Consider the following 15,908-nt stretch of genomic DNA (forward strand, 5'->3'; position numbering starts at 1 on the left):
TGTTCCAACAGTGACTGAGGTTGGCTTTGTGCATCACGAAACAGGGGACAGAACTAAAATGCTAGAATTGGCCTTGCACTGTACTTCTTGCATGCAGAGCTTCGCAAAAGTGACCATGGTGCTTTGCTGTCAGGAGACTCTCTCCTTCCCTTCCTGCTTTGTTAACACACAAGGTGGTTTCAATTGGCCTGGAGTTACCTCTGGAGACTTTAATTTCCTCCTGAAATAAGCTGAGGAAAGGACTGCTTTTCCCAAGCAAGTTGTGCCCCCTTATCTTAAAGCAAAGCAAAGGCACAGTTAATTACTAGTCTCCAAGTGTGATATCTTCTTAGGCATAAGATGAGAGAATAGCCTAAAGGGATGGAGCATCTGTTTGTACAGCCTGGGATATTTGCCCCAAAGCACTCAAAGAATCTCCATTATTGTGCATAGACAGTCAACTCATGGATCAAAACTGGAGGGAAGGGGTAGGGTGGAAAAGCAGTGAAGAAGCTCACAAACCCAGCCATACTCTCCCCATCCACTTCCCTATCTGCATCCAAGCTTGCACTCTTCTGTGTCAGGCTAACAGACATATCTGGACTGGATGTCATGTTACATACTGTGGCCATGCAAAGCACTTCAGATTTGTCTCCTTTGAAAGTGAAGAGGAAAGCCCCCACTGCCATTCAGATCCATTGGAATACATTTCCAACCTCAGTCTACAGGATCAGAGCCAGCCAAAGCCCATTTGCCACATTTCCTCAAGCTCTTCATATCTCCCCGGTCCCCCTGAAAATAGCAGGTGGCTTCTTAAGACTGCTCTGATTCGCAGGGGAGGGAAGGGAGAAACTGGCCTCTTTGCCACGTTTGTCTCCATGAAAGGGTGTCCTGCGTGGTTAATGTGAGCACTCCCACACACTCCTGTTAACGCTTCAGTTAGCAAATCTGCCACTGCAATGTACAGTACATGGTTGGGGGGGGGGGAGAGAGAGCAAGCCTGAACTAAGAAAAAAAATGATTCAACCCTAATCCATTAAGGGGCTTTGCTTTCTCTCCCATACATTGTATGCAAAAAAATACTCCTTAAAATGCTCAATATCTTTTTTCAGAAGATGCAGGACAGGCAGGGCTATGTGTACACTGCTCTAAAAGTATTAGAACTTTGCATCTTGGCAATCCAAATTCTGCACCAAGACAGACATGGTTCTGCAGTCTGCACAGCACATGTCAATTGAGCACACCTTTTCTTTTCTTTTGCACAATATATTCTGCCTTTGTTGGCTAAGGAGGAAATAAGGAACTATACACAGCACTACCCCATCACTAGCCCTACCCTAAATCCACCCCCCTCCTCCTCTCAACCACTGAAACGTTGTACAACTCTCTGCCTTCCAAACTGTCCCTAGGCATTTCCCGCACTTTCAAACATATCAAAGCCACGGGGGCTAGAAATTTGCTCTTCAGTTGCTGAAAGTTGACTTCCACGTGGCTTACAACAATCTGCACTTTCTCCTGTGCTCCCTCATCATTTCAGTGCACACAGAGCCCTGCATGTAGAGAGGAGAGAAATTATCTCTCAGCCCCAAGTGCCATTACTGTTTTCTGAAATCCAAGCCACTATGAATGACAGCGATGCCACAGGACAAGAGCGGATCCCAAATGGAGCAGCCGCTGTAAGCCTTAACTTTGGGCAGGCTCCCGGGGAGAGTACCAGTAGTAAGTACCCTCCTTGCACACAGACCTGCTTTAATCTGCCTTGTAAATCCTACAAGTGCCTACAAAGGCGTAAGGGAAAACTGAAGAGAGCTGGACATTTTTCTGCAAAAGGCTCAGCTGCACAACAGTCTTGACCTACCGACTGGCGGGGTAGCTGCCTCCATCTCCTGGGCCAGCCAATGGTACGTATAATCAAGAAGATTCTGGGGGAAACCCTCTGCGGATGAGTGCCATGTTAAGCAGGCCAGCAACTTTTAGACTCACTCTCTCACACATATGTATTAGCCCACCACAGACACACAAGTCCCACACAAAATTTGGCACACAAGCCTTATGTTTCTGAACATTTTCAAGTCCTTGGAGAGCAGTTTATTTTAATGGAGAGTTAGGAGGTTTGTTTTTCCCTGATAGAAATCATAGCAAACATCAAATGTTTCCTGTAGCATGAGAAATGGGAGCATGTGCATGGAGCTGAATATTCACACCACCGCTAAGCGATTGCGCTAGGATGAGCGGGTGTCAACACTGCTAGATTGTTGCACAGAGAGATCACCACCATCAACCAACACTGACTTTTCACTGCTTTCACCATGAGGGGGTTCAGGGAAAGCAGCCATGGTAAAAATGTAATGAGAGACAATTTGCATATACCGTTGAGTCTTTTTTTGAGGGGTGGCCATAAAAATAGCTCTTGGTCTCTCTCTTTTTGTACGAAGTCCTTAAAGTTTTTCCTTTAAGATCTGAGACTTTGCATAAGCATCATTACGTTTCCCACTAATATGGCCTGTTAAGCCATTCCCCCCTCGGTGCAATCCAAGACAACGGCTTACGCCTCTGTGACTGGCTAGCGTTCCTGAGAGATGCAGCCTTGCTAGCCAACAGGAACGGGCGATTTGCTAGGCCCTCCTCCTCTTGGCCAACTGCTTCCCATAGTGGATGCCGCAGCTGGGTGTGATGCACACAGGAGCCTCATGCAATGCTGAGGCTCGAAAGGAAAGGGCATCTGTGGATGACTTGCTCTTAAGTAGAACCCATGAGCTACAGCAAAGTGCGGAGAGACATAAGCCGGCAGCAGCTTACGTTTTCCTCTACTCTAAGGAAATCCAGCTGGGCGCAGCCATTTCCTCCTCCGAAAGGGGCAGGAGTTTTTTCAGTGGTAAAGAGACTAGCTGTGCAATAAGAAAAGTGCATTGAATGGTAGCTTTAAAACCAGATTAAAGTATCAAGTTTGCCACGCAGCTGGAGGAAGGGTCAGGCTCCGGCAGCCTCAGGCTTCACATTCACGCTCTCACACCAATCCGGTAGCCCGACAGGAGAAGAGCCTGGAGTCTCCTGTCCTGACAGGGACATCGCAGTTGTCTTAACAGAGCATGCTCTCTCTCTCTCTCCCCCTGGCCCCACTGGCCATCTCTCGGCGCCACTCTTGGTATCGCTGTCACCGGAATTCATAAATGGGTGCGCTGTACTCTGGGACATGAGTCAAATTCAGAGACTGATACCTGAGGGGACAAGCAAAGAGGATTTTAATGATAGAGTCTACCCCTTATTCTGCTTGATGAGGGCAACAGTTTTCAAACTGTAACAACACCCGGGAACTTGTTGCCACACTGCAGACCCCTGCTCAACAGCCCCAGCACTCTTGCCTAGTTTTAACATACCGGCTTATTCAGAAGATGGTAACCATGGGGTCCTGCTTTCATTGCTTGCACCATGAAGGAAGGAGTACCAAGTACAGGCAAGAGGCTCATTGCTATCTCAGCTTATTAGGCCAATATAGGATTGTCTGAACATGACCAAAGTGTAGCTTGCCTTGGCACAGTGTCTTAAGCAGTCCCAGTTCAGCTGAGTGAAGCAGTAAAGTTGCAGTGAGCAACCTTCAGCTGGTGAGCCCCAATTAAGCATGCCAGGCCTCCCCATTTGGCTCAAACCACTGGAGAGGTAAACCCAAAGGGACAGATTGAAGAGGAAGAATTGCGTGCACTCTCCAAGTGCACTCCCAGTTCTTCATTTCCAGCACTGGTAGAATCTGTTGCCCTTTTCTCCTCTCGCCTGTTTCATTAAGATCTGCCTTTATTGAGCTGCGTTTCCAAGGAATGCCCTCAGCTGTGCTGGATGGGCATTATAACAAGACCCCATATGCAGATAGACTCTGTATGTGGGCAACCACAAGTAGAAGACATTCGTTATTATTTATTAAATTGCCCGTTATACATAGAACCTAGGAGATGTTTCTAACTCCCCTATTTGTTCAAGAAAGACAGTTCAGTGGCTGCTGAGGTGTCACATAAAGTGACTCTTTTTGCACTGGCAGAAAGAAAGTTTAGAAGGAGGAATTAGACAAAATAGTAGTAAATTGTAAGGAAGATTCAGAGGTTTAAATTGAAATGCACTGTATGTGGTTGTGGAGGCTCCTTATTTATAGGCTTGCTTGCAATACATGTTTCTAGTTGTTTAAGCAAAGTTTTTGTATAGTATTTTATATTGTCTGTGTCATGGCCTTCGGCTACCACAATAAAGTTATTGAGCTTAGTGCCCTTTTCTCTTGCCCTGCAGAATAAAAGAAAGTCCTCCAGCCAGTGCTCCACAGAGGCAGCCCCTTACCATTCTGAACTCCTGTGATAGTAATAGCCTTCTATAGATGCTGCAGATTTCTGGAAGCATATGTAATAGAACCCAGCAAAGGAAGCACCGCTGATGTCTTTGATGGTGTGATCAGGGACCAGGAACTGTTCCTGCACAAGAGTTAACAAAATTTTGAAAAGCTAGAAGGGAGCTGGGATAGTTTTTTCACTGCAGAAAATGTCTGCTGGATTTTTTTCCTACAGAAAAATAGAACCGCCCCCCTTCCCAGTCTGTTATAGCTTTCATTAGGCACCAGCCCCTAGTTAAGTGTTTGCATGCACACACAGCACAGCTCATACTGGGTTTACTAAAGTTAATACATTAAAACATGCTTTCTTTTTCTTCTCTTTGAAATTTAAACAGTGCAAGGGAAGTGAATGTAACTGAGCTGCCAGTAATGAAGATATTCATACATACTCCAATATAAATAATTTCAAAGTAAATGGCATTTAACACGCACTAAGTATTAATTTACTATAATTTTTTCATCAAATATTTCTGTTCATCTACTTTTAACTATGAACAAAAATTTGAGATATTGGTACAGCAAGTGAAAGCATAATGTATTTTTGTAGCTTTGTTTACTACAGCCCAACAAAAAAAATTCAGGGGAAATTCAGGTTCAAACTCCACAAATTTTCTTCATGGGGCACTACAACCCTGCAGCCTGATTGCATCAAAGGGGACATAAGAGTGCTGCTGCTCTGCTCTTGTTCTCTGCAGTACTCTGGACTTGGGGCCAAGAGAGAACAAGGACTACACTGGAGGTGCGGGGGGCTTCTTCCTTCCTTGTAGGGTCCTGTGCAGGAAGCCTGACTGTCTAATACAAGCTGATTCCTGTACTGCAGGGGGTTGGATTGGATGACCCTCCCTCTCCAACTCTACAGGTGAAACTTGGAAAATTAGAATATCGTGGGGAAAGGTGCATTTTTTCCAGTAATTCAACATAAAAGGTGAAACTAATAGATGAGATAGACTCATGACATGCAAAGCGAGATATGTCAAGCCTTTATTTGTTATAATTGTGATGATTATGGCATACAGCTGATGAGAACCCCAAAGTTGAAATTGTTAATTTGGGGTCCTCATCAGCTGTACGTCATAATCATCACAATGATAACAAACAAAGGCTTGACATATCTCGCTTTGCATGTCATGAGTCTATCTCATATATTAAACTCCAGTAGCTAATGAAAACAATTGCTTACATAAATGGACTTGTCCACGATACATTCTAATTTTTCGATTTTCACCTGTATACAGTGGTACCTCAGGTTAAGAACTTAATTCGTTCTGGAGATCCGGTAATTCTATAATGCATGTTGTCACTGCACACTATACTGTACTGAGGAATTTCAGAGATGTTTGCCCTCCCTGCTGGATGTGGAGGAGGAAGGAAACCTTGTGTTATCCTTCCATCCTGCCTGCAGCAACCCAATTAGGCAGCAAGACCAAATAAGATAGATTACCCTACACCTCCTAGGGGTGTGCCTGCGCTAAGTGACAGTTAAGACTGTCACACAGGCCCTCTAGCAACACACCCTATGTGAATGCACATGAAGAACTTACCTTCCACCTCATAAAGACAAAGTCATCGTTCTTCAGATCCTCATAATCAAAGTCATCAGAGTTAAATGTTTTTGCGTACTGGTAAAAGGCTGGGAACTTCCCCTAGAAGCAAAAGGGACACACAGTGCTTACAATTCCGGAGGAAATATGTGCGCTGCATGACTCCAGACAAGTTCAAAGACCTGCCAAGCTAATCACCACCAGCCAGACCCTGGATGCCACCCGCTAAAGGAATCAATTTCCAGAGAAGGATGCCAAAGTTCCCTGTCAATCCTCTCTATTTGCTGATCATGGCAGAATTGCAGTCTTTCCCACAAAACCCAGCCTTCTGCGTGCAGCTACAAACTCAGCCTCAGTCGCGCCAAACAGCTGGGATGCAGTGACATCACAGCCTTCCTCAAGAAGGCAGCCAGTAAGAACGAAAAAAAACCAACACTAAAATGAGAGCTATGTAATTATGTGTCATTTCTTTTAAGAGCTGCCCTTTGTCAATTTCCTCCTGTGTTCAGCTAGTGCAGACACATCTGGTAAGAAGCTGTCTAGAACCTGCTGCCAATTCCTACACTAGAGTCCGGAGGCAAAAAAAAAACCAAACCACCAACCAAGGTCACCGAGAGAAGTCGCTCAGTTGAAGTCCTAATTCAGCCAAACTAAGGCCCAACACTGTCCAGAGGGGTGTAGTTCTCAATGAGCTGGTAAGCCTGTGCTTGAAGTATACCACCTCAGACTGCCAGGGACTCTTCCTCTACCCTTAAAACACATTCCTTCTTGTAGAAAGGGAACAAATCAGGGAGAAGACTAAATTAGATCCCTTCTTTCCAGCACCTAGATGGAGGGAATTTGCCATCTGTCTATGTGAGCCTGCACCTGCAGCCTGAAGTGGCACAGCCCAGGCACATAGCTAGGCCAAGGAACTTACCCAATGTTTACGATCCACGTCTTCATCTGCGTCCCACTTCCGCGTTAAAAACGGGTGCTTTTTACTAATTATTTCCCCTTCAAAGAAAGTCGTAAGGGTTGGATATTCCTGCAAGTGAACAAAGCAAGAACATGATGAGCACATACAACCCTCCCAGGCTAGTTTCCTTACCTTTGCAAGGAAGTTAGGAGAGGGCTTTGTAAACTTCTAAGGAATGAAACACACAGAACATCGGTTTTGGCCTAAAATACTCTGCCTCAAGCACATACCTCCGTAAGGCCTTTAATCTTCAAGTATCCACAGAGATAGGAGTTCTCCATGTCCACGTGCTGGAAGACAAAGTAGAAAACCGCTCATGACTTTGTGCCCAGTTAAAGAACAACCAGCACACCAACAGACTCAAGTAGTACTAATGCACCACTTGCTGTTTCTAGTGTCTCAATGTGAAAACTAATCGGAACTGAGGGAAGGTAATAGGAGTTTCTTTTATCTATGCAACCTATTTCCCATAGTGGCCATCTCCAGAAAGCCCACAAACAGGACTTGCAGGCAACGTCCCTCCTCCATTGTTACTATCCATCAGCTGGTATTCAGAGGTATCTTGTCCCTGCACAGCTCTCATGTCCCACATCTATGAATACATCTAATTCCAAGCATGTATCCAATTCAAATTTGGGTCATAGGATACAAGTTGCTGGCGGCTCCTACAGAACCACTGGGATCCCCCACACAAAGAAACCCTCCAGAACGACAGAACAGTGAAGCCTCTCATCCAGCTTTTTAAAGGCAATTTTTGAACAATATTACTTGTTTCCAAGCAACAGCAAGTTTGGATTCATTTTCATTTGCTTGGGAACCATCCCTACAATGACAGGGATACCAAGTGTTCTGGATATGAGCATCAGCTTTCTAGGTACCCAGGAAATTTCCAGCCCTACTTTGAGATGCCACAGCACTAAAACCAGTTATCCTGCTTCCCCATGCTCCCTGGCTTTCCTTAATCTGGAAAAGGAGAATGGAGTAGAGGACAGTTCTTTGGCTTCCAAGGAAGTGGCAGCAAAGTTAGGAAACTGACTCATTCTACTGATTTACAGGCTGCCACACTGACTACGCACAGACTCACTGAGATGGCTCAGGAAAAGGATGAGTCAAGGCAACAGCTTGAGACACTTTCTGTCTTCTCCACTCAGTCTTGCAAACTTACAAGTTCTTGCCTTAGAAAGTGTCTATTAACTTGACCCTTCCATTCAGCTTTTTGCTCCTTGTCTCTGCCTCCCAAAATGTACAGGGGGGCAGGAACAGACCTCCTGTGATGAAATATTACAATATTTGGAGCTTTTTAGTTTAGAAAAAAAGTTTGGGGGGACATGATAGAGGAGTAAGGATCATTGCTGTGACATTTCAGGCACCTCTTTAAGACCTTTTTATGCTGAGAGGTCTATTCAGCTTAATTGTTTTCAAGATGATGAATCATTTTGTATTGTTTTTACAGTATTTTATGTTTTACTTTGCCTGTATATGTTGTTGTACATCACCTTGATTTTGTACGAGAGGGCAGTTTATAATTTTTTTTAATCAATAAGCCATAGCAGCAACAGAACTGGAAAGTACCGAACATAAAAACATAATTTGACCTGTTGACAAATATAGCACTGGATGCAATGAAAAACAATGACCAGTGGGTGCTATTAGCGGCGCCTGACCTTAACACTGTGACATTGTTTGTCTGTGCTTAGCCCCCCCCCCACTCCCATGAGAGCAGTCTGAAGTCACACTACCACAGCTCTCTAACCGAAACAATAGTATTGTTTGTCTGGATCTAAGCACTGCCTATGAGACACATACAGTCATACTTCAAACCCTTTGGAGGAAGAGAACGGCACATGTGTAATCTAATAACAGAAGAACTGAATCTGCTGGATCAGACCAAAGGATCACTAGGCCTAACATTCCATTTCCATCAGCGGCAAGCCAGAGAACTCTAGGAAACTCACAAGCAGTTTGAGCCTGGTGGTTTGTACAGAGACACAAACTGTGTGGAGTGGTGGATATGCGACAGAAATTCAGAAAGGCCAAAGTAGATTCCTCCACAGAATCATTGTGAGTGGTGATACCAGGCCCTAAGAGTAATTTTGTCCTGGCAACATGCTACTGTCCCCTTGATCATTCTTCAAAAGAGGAAACTTCCCCAAAATGAGGGGATTGGTAAAAAAGAAATTGAATGGGAAAGTCAAGAGGGTCAAATTACCTCCAAATGTTTGGGAGTTGTTTAAGACCACAATATTAGAAGCTCATCTATACCGCAGATCAAGAAATTTATCACCCAGGGCCAAGAGAATGCCTGCGTGATTAACAAGCAATACTAGAAAAGGTAGTAGCGGCGGGAATGGGTCCTTTAGAACATGGAAATTCTGTCCAAATGAAGAGACTAGAAAGGAATACAAACTTTGGCAAAAGAAATACAAGCAGATAAATAAGGGATGCAAAAGAAAATGAAAGAATTTGAGGAGCACATTGCTATGTACCGTATGTGTTTATAAAATGATGCTAGATGCCTCTGAGTCAAGATGAGCGAGTATGTCTTCTACAAGGGTTAAGTCCTGTCTCACTAACCTTTTAGAGTTCTTTAAGAGTGTCAACAAGCACACAGAGATGATCCAGTTGACACTGCATACTTTCAAAAAGCTTTTGACAAAGTACTTCACCAAAGACTCAAGTAAGCTTGGCAGGCACTGAATTAGAAGAGAAGAGGTCTTCTTGAGGATCAGTAACTGGTTAAGAAATAGGAATAAGAGAGTAGGATTAAATGGATAGATCTCCTAATGGGGTATATAGAATGTGGAGTACCTCAAGGATTGCTATTGGGACCTGTGCTTTTTAATTTGTTCAGGGGAAAAAAATCTAGAGTTAGAAGTGAGTTTGCAGATGATACCAAATTGTCCATGGTGGTTAAAAAAATGAAGGAATTGCAGATAACTCCAATAGGATGTTTCAAAACTGAGTGAATGGGCAGTAAAACAGTAAAAGCAATTCCATGTAAGTGACGCACATTGGGGCAAAAATCCCTTCATTTGACATATAATGCCAGTGCCACTATGCAAATATACGATGATGCAGCCATACTTGGAATACTGTGTACAGTTCTGGTCATCTCACCTCAAGAAGGATAATGTGGAACTGGAAAAGGTTCAGAAATGGACAACCAAAATGATCAAGGGGATGGAGTGGCTCCCTTCTGAGGAATGGTTCCAACACTAGGGGATCTTTAGTTTTGAGAAAAGGTGATTAAGAAGAGACATGACAGAAGTGTATAAAATTATGCATGGCATTGAGAAAGTGGACAGAGGTAATACTAACACCCAGGAATATCCAAGAAAGCCGAATGTTGGGAGATTCAGGACAGACAAAAGGAAGTAATTTTTCCACATAGCACATAGTAAACTATGGAATTCACTCACACAGGAGACAGTGAGGGCCACAATGTGGATGGTTTTAAAAGAGGATTAGACAAATTAATGAAGCATAAGACTATCAGTGGTACTAGACACAAAGGCTGGGTTTTGCCTTCACTATTGAAGGCAGTATTTCTCTGAATACCGGTTGTTAGGAATCACAGGCAGGGACAGGGGTGTTACACTCAGCTCCTGCTTTCAGGCTTCCCATGGAGATTTGGTTGGTCACTGTGAGAACAGGATGCCGGATTAGGTGGGCTACTGGCCTGCTCTTATTATTTGGGAAGGTGGGAAATAAAACAAAAGCCACTCATAAACACTCATTTACACGCCACTTTTGAGCATTCAAAAAGATTACTGTGAATTAATTATTACAACAACCAGAAATTATAGGTCAGGATCATCCCCATTTTTGCAGGTGACAACATTGGATGCTGTCTAATGCAGAGTCAGACCATTAATTAACAATGGGTTTTATATATATACTGGCTTCGATTCTCCAGAATTTCAAACAGAGACCTTTCCCTATAATGAAGTTCCTGGAATTGAATCTGGGGTCTCTTCCATGCAGAACATAGCTTTATTACAGGAAGCCCCCCCCCATTTATGTGGGGGCTATGTTCCAAGGCTCTGTGTGTGTCAAGTGAAATCACGTATAACTGGAACCCGCTGAAAAAGTATGCAAATGCCCTGCCCTTTTAGTGACGTTTCAGTGACATCTTTATGACATGTCTGGGTCACTTTTGGGTTTGGTGCAATGAAACATATACACAGGCCACACACATATTGAACGTGTGTAAATGCGGGGCTGCCTGTCCTGTGCTATGGCCCATCCACTAAAAATAAAGATTTAATTCCTCATGAACATATGTAAGTCAGATCACTAGTCCATATCCACCAAGCTCAGCAATATCTGCACTGATTGGGTGTGGCTCTCTAGGATTTCAGACAGGGGTTTATCACAGCCCTACCTACATATGCTGGGTATTGAATCTGGGTGCCTTTACACATAGAACATGCAGGCTCAGAGAGAACCAACTCTTGCTTACCACCACCACCTAGTGCAGGCATAGGCAACCTTCGGCTCTCCAGATGTTTTGGCCTACAACTCCCATGATCCCTAGCTAACAGGACCAGTGGTCAGGGATGATGGGAATTGTAGTCCGAAACATCTGGAGAGCCGAAGGTTGCTGACCCCTGACCTAGTGAGCATATAGCAAGAACCAGACGCAAGGCAAAAGATTTGTAGCTCACAGTGTATGTAGTCTTATACACATCTACTCAGAAGTTAAGTTGCACTGACTTCATTGGGACCCCAAGGTGACATGTCGCAGAGCTGTCAACCTTCCTTTTTTTGCATTGGGAAATGGCCATAGCTGTCAACTTTCCCTTTTTTTTGCAATGGGAAACAGCACTGGAATAAGGGAACTTCCCGCAAAAAAGGGAAAGTTGACAGCTATGCATGTGGCAGTATGTGGGTGGGTAGCCAGGGCTGCATGCCAGCAGTGAGTATAGCCTAAAGTGGGAATTGGTAAGGGCCATTCACACATCTTGTCACTGGAGAAATGGACAGATTATTTATTTCAACAATTTATATATTGCTTAATACCACGATCTCCAGGTGATGTACAAGGTTACCAAAAAGAGAGAGATTAGTGATAAAATTAACCATAAAAACTCCAAGCCATGGAGGACTACTTGCAGTGACTTCCTTGAAAAATGTATTTATTGGGAGGTGCTTTAGATATCCCGAATTAAATGTATAACGGGTACCCTAGTATCATGGCTAACAGATTGAGGTTGAATCCTGACAGGACAGAAGTACTGTTTTGGGGAACAGGAGACGAGCAGGTGTGGAGGACTCCCTGGTCCTGAATGGGGTAACTGTGCCCCTGAAGGACCAGGTGCGCAGCCTGGAAGTCATTTTGGACTCATGGCTGTCCACAGAGGTGCAAGTTAATTCTGTATCCAGGGCAGCTGTCTACCAGCTCCATCTGGTACGCAGGCTGAGACCCTACCTGCCCGCGGCCTGTCTCACCAGAGTGGTGCATGCTCTAGTTATCTCTCGCTTGGATTACTGCAATGCACTCTATGTGGGGCTACTAACTTTGAAGGTGACCTGGAAACTACAACTAATCCAGAATGCGGCAGCTAGACTGGTGACTGGGAGCAGCCGCCGAGACCACATAACACTGGTCTTGAAAGATCTACATTGGCTCCCAGTACGTTTCTAAGCACAATTCAAAGTGTTGGTGTTGACCTTTAAAGCCCTAAACAACCTCGGTCCAGTATACCTGAAGGAGTGTCTCCACCCCCATCGTTCTGCCCGGACACTGAGGTCCAGTGCCAAAGGAATACTGGCGGTTCCCTCCCTACGAGAAGCCAAGTTCCAGGGAACCAGGCAGATGGCCTTCTTGGTAGTGGCACCCACCCTGTGGAATGCCCTCCCACCAGATGTCAAAGAGAAAAACAACTACCAGACTTTTAGAAGACATCTGAAGGCAGCCCTGTTTAGGGAGGCTTTTAATGTTTAATAGATTATTGCATTTTAATGTTCTGTTGGAAGCCGCCCAGAATGGTTGGGGAAACCCAGCCAGATGGGTGGGGTATAAATAAATAAATTTATTATTATTATTATTATTATTATTATTATTATTATTATTATTATTATTATTATTATTATTCCAGCCCCATTACTCTTTCAACTACTTCATTACCCAGTTTACCGCCTGCAGTACCAAGTGACAAAGACCTTTTCAAGCTCCCTGACTAATTAAAATCTCAGTTTCAGTGTGAGGGAGGGAGAAGACTGCCCCTCTACCCATCCTAATAGCAGCAAAATACTGTAGAATTTCCAGAAGGAAGGCATAGGGCTGATACATCTTTCTTTAAAAACCTGGTCTACAACTGTATGCTTGGGAGCAAGCACTCCCACTGGGACAATGCTCCTGGGCAAGCCTGTCTGTGAAGGATGGCAGTCCACCCCCTATGATCAGAGGTAGAGGCTCTGTATCTAATGCAGCAAGGGCAGGAGAGAGTACAGCTGGGTGGGGCCAGAAGAAGGGTCCTTCAGTGGCTACACCCAAATTATGGGGCAATTCATATTGCAAAGTGTGTCCGCCCTCCTTTCCTGTTTTTGTCAGCCACTGAAGACATTTTTATTCTGACAAGATTTTATTTTATGAAGCTTTAGGGTTTTTAAAACTGTTGACCCAGTCTTGGGGGGGATTTTAAAAAAACAAAACCATAACATGTTGCAAGCTACCCTGAATGGAAGATAATTGGAAGCATTATAGGCAGATTGAACTGCAATTCATTTGGGAGCACAAATGTTCTTGCTAGCATATGAAGCTAAATTATATTACTATATGTATGTGGGTAATTGTCTTTTGTAAGCTGCTGGGGGTAGGGGCTTTGCCCTGAAAAATGGCATATAAATACTACAAATAGAGTGTGCATTTGTACTACATGGGCAGAATAAAAATAAAATGCTTTAATAAAACTGAAAAATAAACCACCACCACACCAGCAGAGCTGCTTTGGTGAGAGGGAGGTTTCATTCTTTCTGATGTGGCAGAGGGCAGTAGGTGCATCACAGCTGCGCTAGTGACATGTGAGCAGCCCTCCTGAATCAGACCAAAGTTGCATTGTATCTGGCTCCTGTTTCTCACAGTGACCAACCAGATGCCTCTGGGAAGCCCACAAGAATGAGCACAACAGTACACTCTCCCCAATCATGTTCCTCAGCACTCTGAACTTAATGACACATCTCTTCTGATACCGGAAATAGTACACAGTCATAAGCTATAGCCAACCACTGACAGCCTTAACCTCCACCAACTTATCCAAGCCACTGCCTAAACCATGCAAGTTAGTGGCAATCACGACATCTTGTGGGAGCAGATCCCAGTCTAACTATGCACTGTGTGAACAAGTCCTTCCTTTCATCTGTCCTGAATCTTCAAACATTCCCCACAGTGAGTCCCAACATCACGAGAGAAAAGCTGCTCATGAAGAAATCTGTTAAAGGCATCCGTGCTCGATAAAATGCAAGCCATACAAAGTGACAAAAAGGGAGAAAACCTCAAAACCCAGATGCATCAGGCCAGTGGCCCCTCTAGTCCAGCATCCTATTTTAGCAGAGGTCTATAAGAAGCCTGCAAGGAGGGCCTAAATGCCAGAGCACTCTCCCCATCAGCCACTCGTACTGAGACACGCTGCCTCCAACAGCAGAGGCAGAACATTTTGGACAATGCCCATTGACAAGCCTTATCCTCCTTCCTAAGTGCACCTAGCCTCCTTCCAAACGCCACCCAGGCTGTCAGCTGTCAAGACAACCTGTGGCAATGAGTTCACCAGCTAAACTCTACGGCTCCTGCTGCATGAAGAAACCCTTCCTCCTATTTGCCACAAGCCATCCATTTGAAGAAGCCGGTTGACGAGTCCTAAGAACGCAACAAGAGCCTGCAGCGCATCTAGTCCTCAGCGCCCTGTCCTCGTACAGAAGAAGAGCCAGAGGTACACCATGTCTCCTGATGCCCATTACAGGGAAGACCGCAAGCAGGACCCCAGCGCAAGAGCCCCTCCTGCAGCTTCCAGCAGCTGGTAATGGCGAGCATTTGCTGCCACGGATAGCCATGGTGGCTAGTAGCCACCGATGGCTCCTCTCCTCCGTGAATCTGCCCGACCCTCTTTCGAAGCCAGAGAAGGGAAGCAGGTGCAGGGGGCGATACTACTACTGCAGGGCTGTCAACTTGAAAAAATATATATAAATTGGGGGGGTGGGTGCCCAGATAAGCCTTGTCTCTTGTCCCCCATAACCGAGCACACACACCATTTGAATGGCAATGCCCATCAATTCCCGGGGGGGGGGGGGGCTTAGCTCCCTCAACTATTTTATTGGGTGGAGGAGGACGCGCGAAGGGACCTCGGCCACCTAGGCATTCTTCTCAAACAGGGCTGGCAAAGCGAGCCCCGTCCTCGGCCTGGTGGCCGCCTCTGCCTCCTGAGGCAGGCAGTTCCGCAGTTCCACATCTAGTGTGTGGGTGGGGTGAGGGGGAAGGGAGAGAGGTCTGTGGGGTTTGGGCGGCGCTGCCTGCCTGCCTGCCTGCCTCTCTCCGGCCGCGGTGCTGACCTGGACGACCACCTCCACCTCGTAGGCGTTGCCCTTGGAGCGCTGCTGCCCGCGGAACTTGGCGCCGCTGTAGAGGCGGCTGGTGCTGACGCCGGGCTGCGCCGTGTTGATGGGCGGCGGCGGCTCTAGGCGGGCGGCGGACGAGGCTCCTCCCGGGGCCTCCGGAGGGCAGCGGCAGGCGCTCCGCACCGGCATCTCGGGCGGGTCTCCCGGCGCCAGCGCGGCGCGGGCAGCGAGCACCGTCCTCGCCTTCCTCCCCTCGCCCGGCCGGCCTGCTTCCGACGCGGCTCGGCCTGGCTCGGCCTCTTTCTGTTTTCCCCTCAGAGCCCTTTCCTCCCCCTCAGCGGCGTCGCCGCCGCCTCCTCTTCCTCCCGCGGGTCATGATTGGCCCGCCGTGCGGCGGCGCGCGAACCCCATTGGGTGCCCGTCGTCACGTGAGGTTTGGAGGGCGGGGGAGGGAAAGGGATTTTTTTTTTTTTTAAGGAAGGCAAGACGCCGCCGGGCTTTTTCTCTT

General features: G+C 45.9%; 1 protein-coding gene across 1 annotated transcript; it reads right to left on the reverse strand.

The window, feature by feature from the left end:
* Positions 1-2,029: 2,029 nt before the first annotated feature.
* On the reverse strand, positions 2,030-15,722 carry GID4 (GID complex subunit 4 homolog). The gene is made up of 6 exons (XM_033166543.1): positions 15,395-15,722; positions 7,078-7,137; positions 6,809-6,916; positions 5,890-5,991; positions 4,300-4,430; positions 2,030-3,197 (listed from the first exon to the last, which is right to left on the reverse strand). The coding sequence occupies exons 1-6, from the start codon at positions 15,587-15,589 to the stop codon at positions 3,134-3,136; spliced, it is 660 nt and encodes a 219-aa protein (XP_033022434.1). The 5' UTR covers positions 15,590-15,722; the 3' UTR covers positions 2,030-3,133.
* Between the last annotated feature and the right edge of the window lie 186 nt (positions 15,723-15,908).

This window comes from Lacerta agilis, chromosome 13 (assembly GCF_009819535.1).
Source record: "Lacerta agilis isolate rLacAgi1 chromosome 13, rLacAgi1.pri, whole genome shotgun sequence".
Lineage (NCBI taxonomy): Eukaryota > Metazoa > Chordata > Lepidosauria > Squamata > Lacertidae > Lacerta > Lacerta agilis.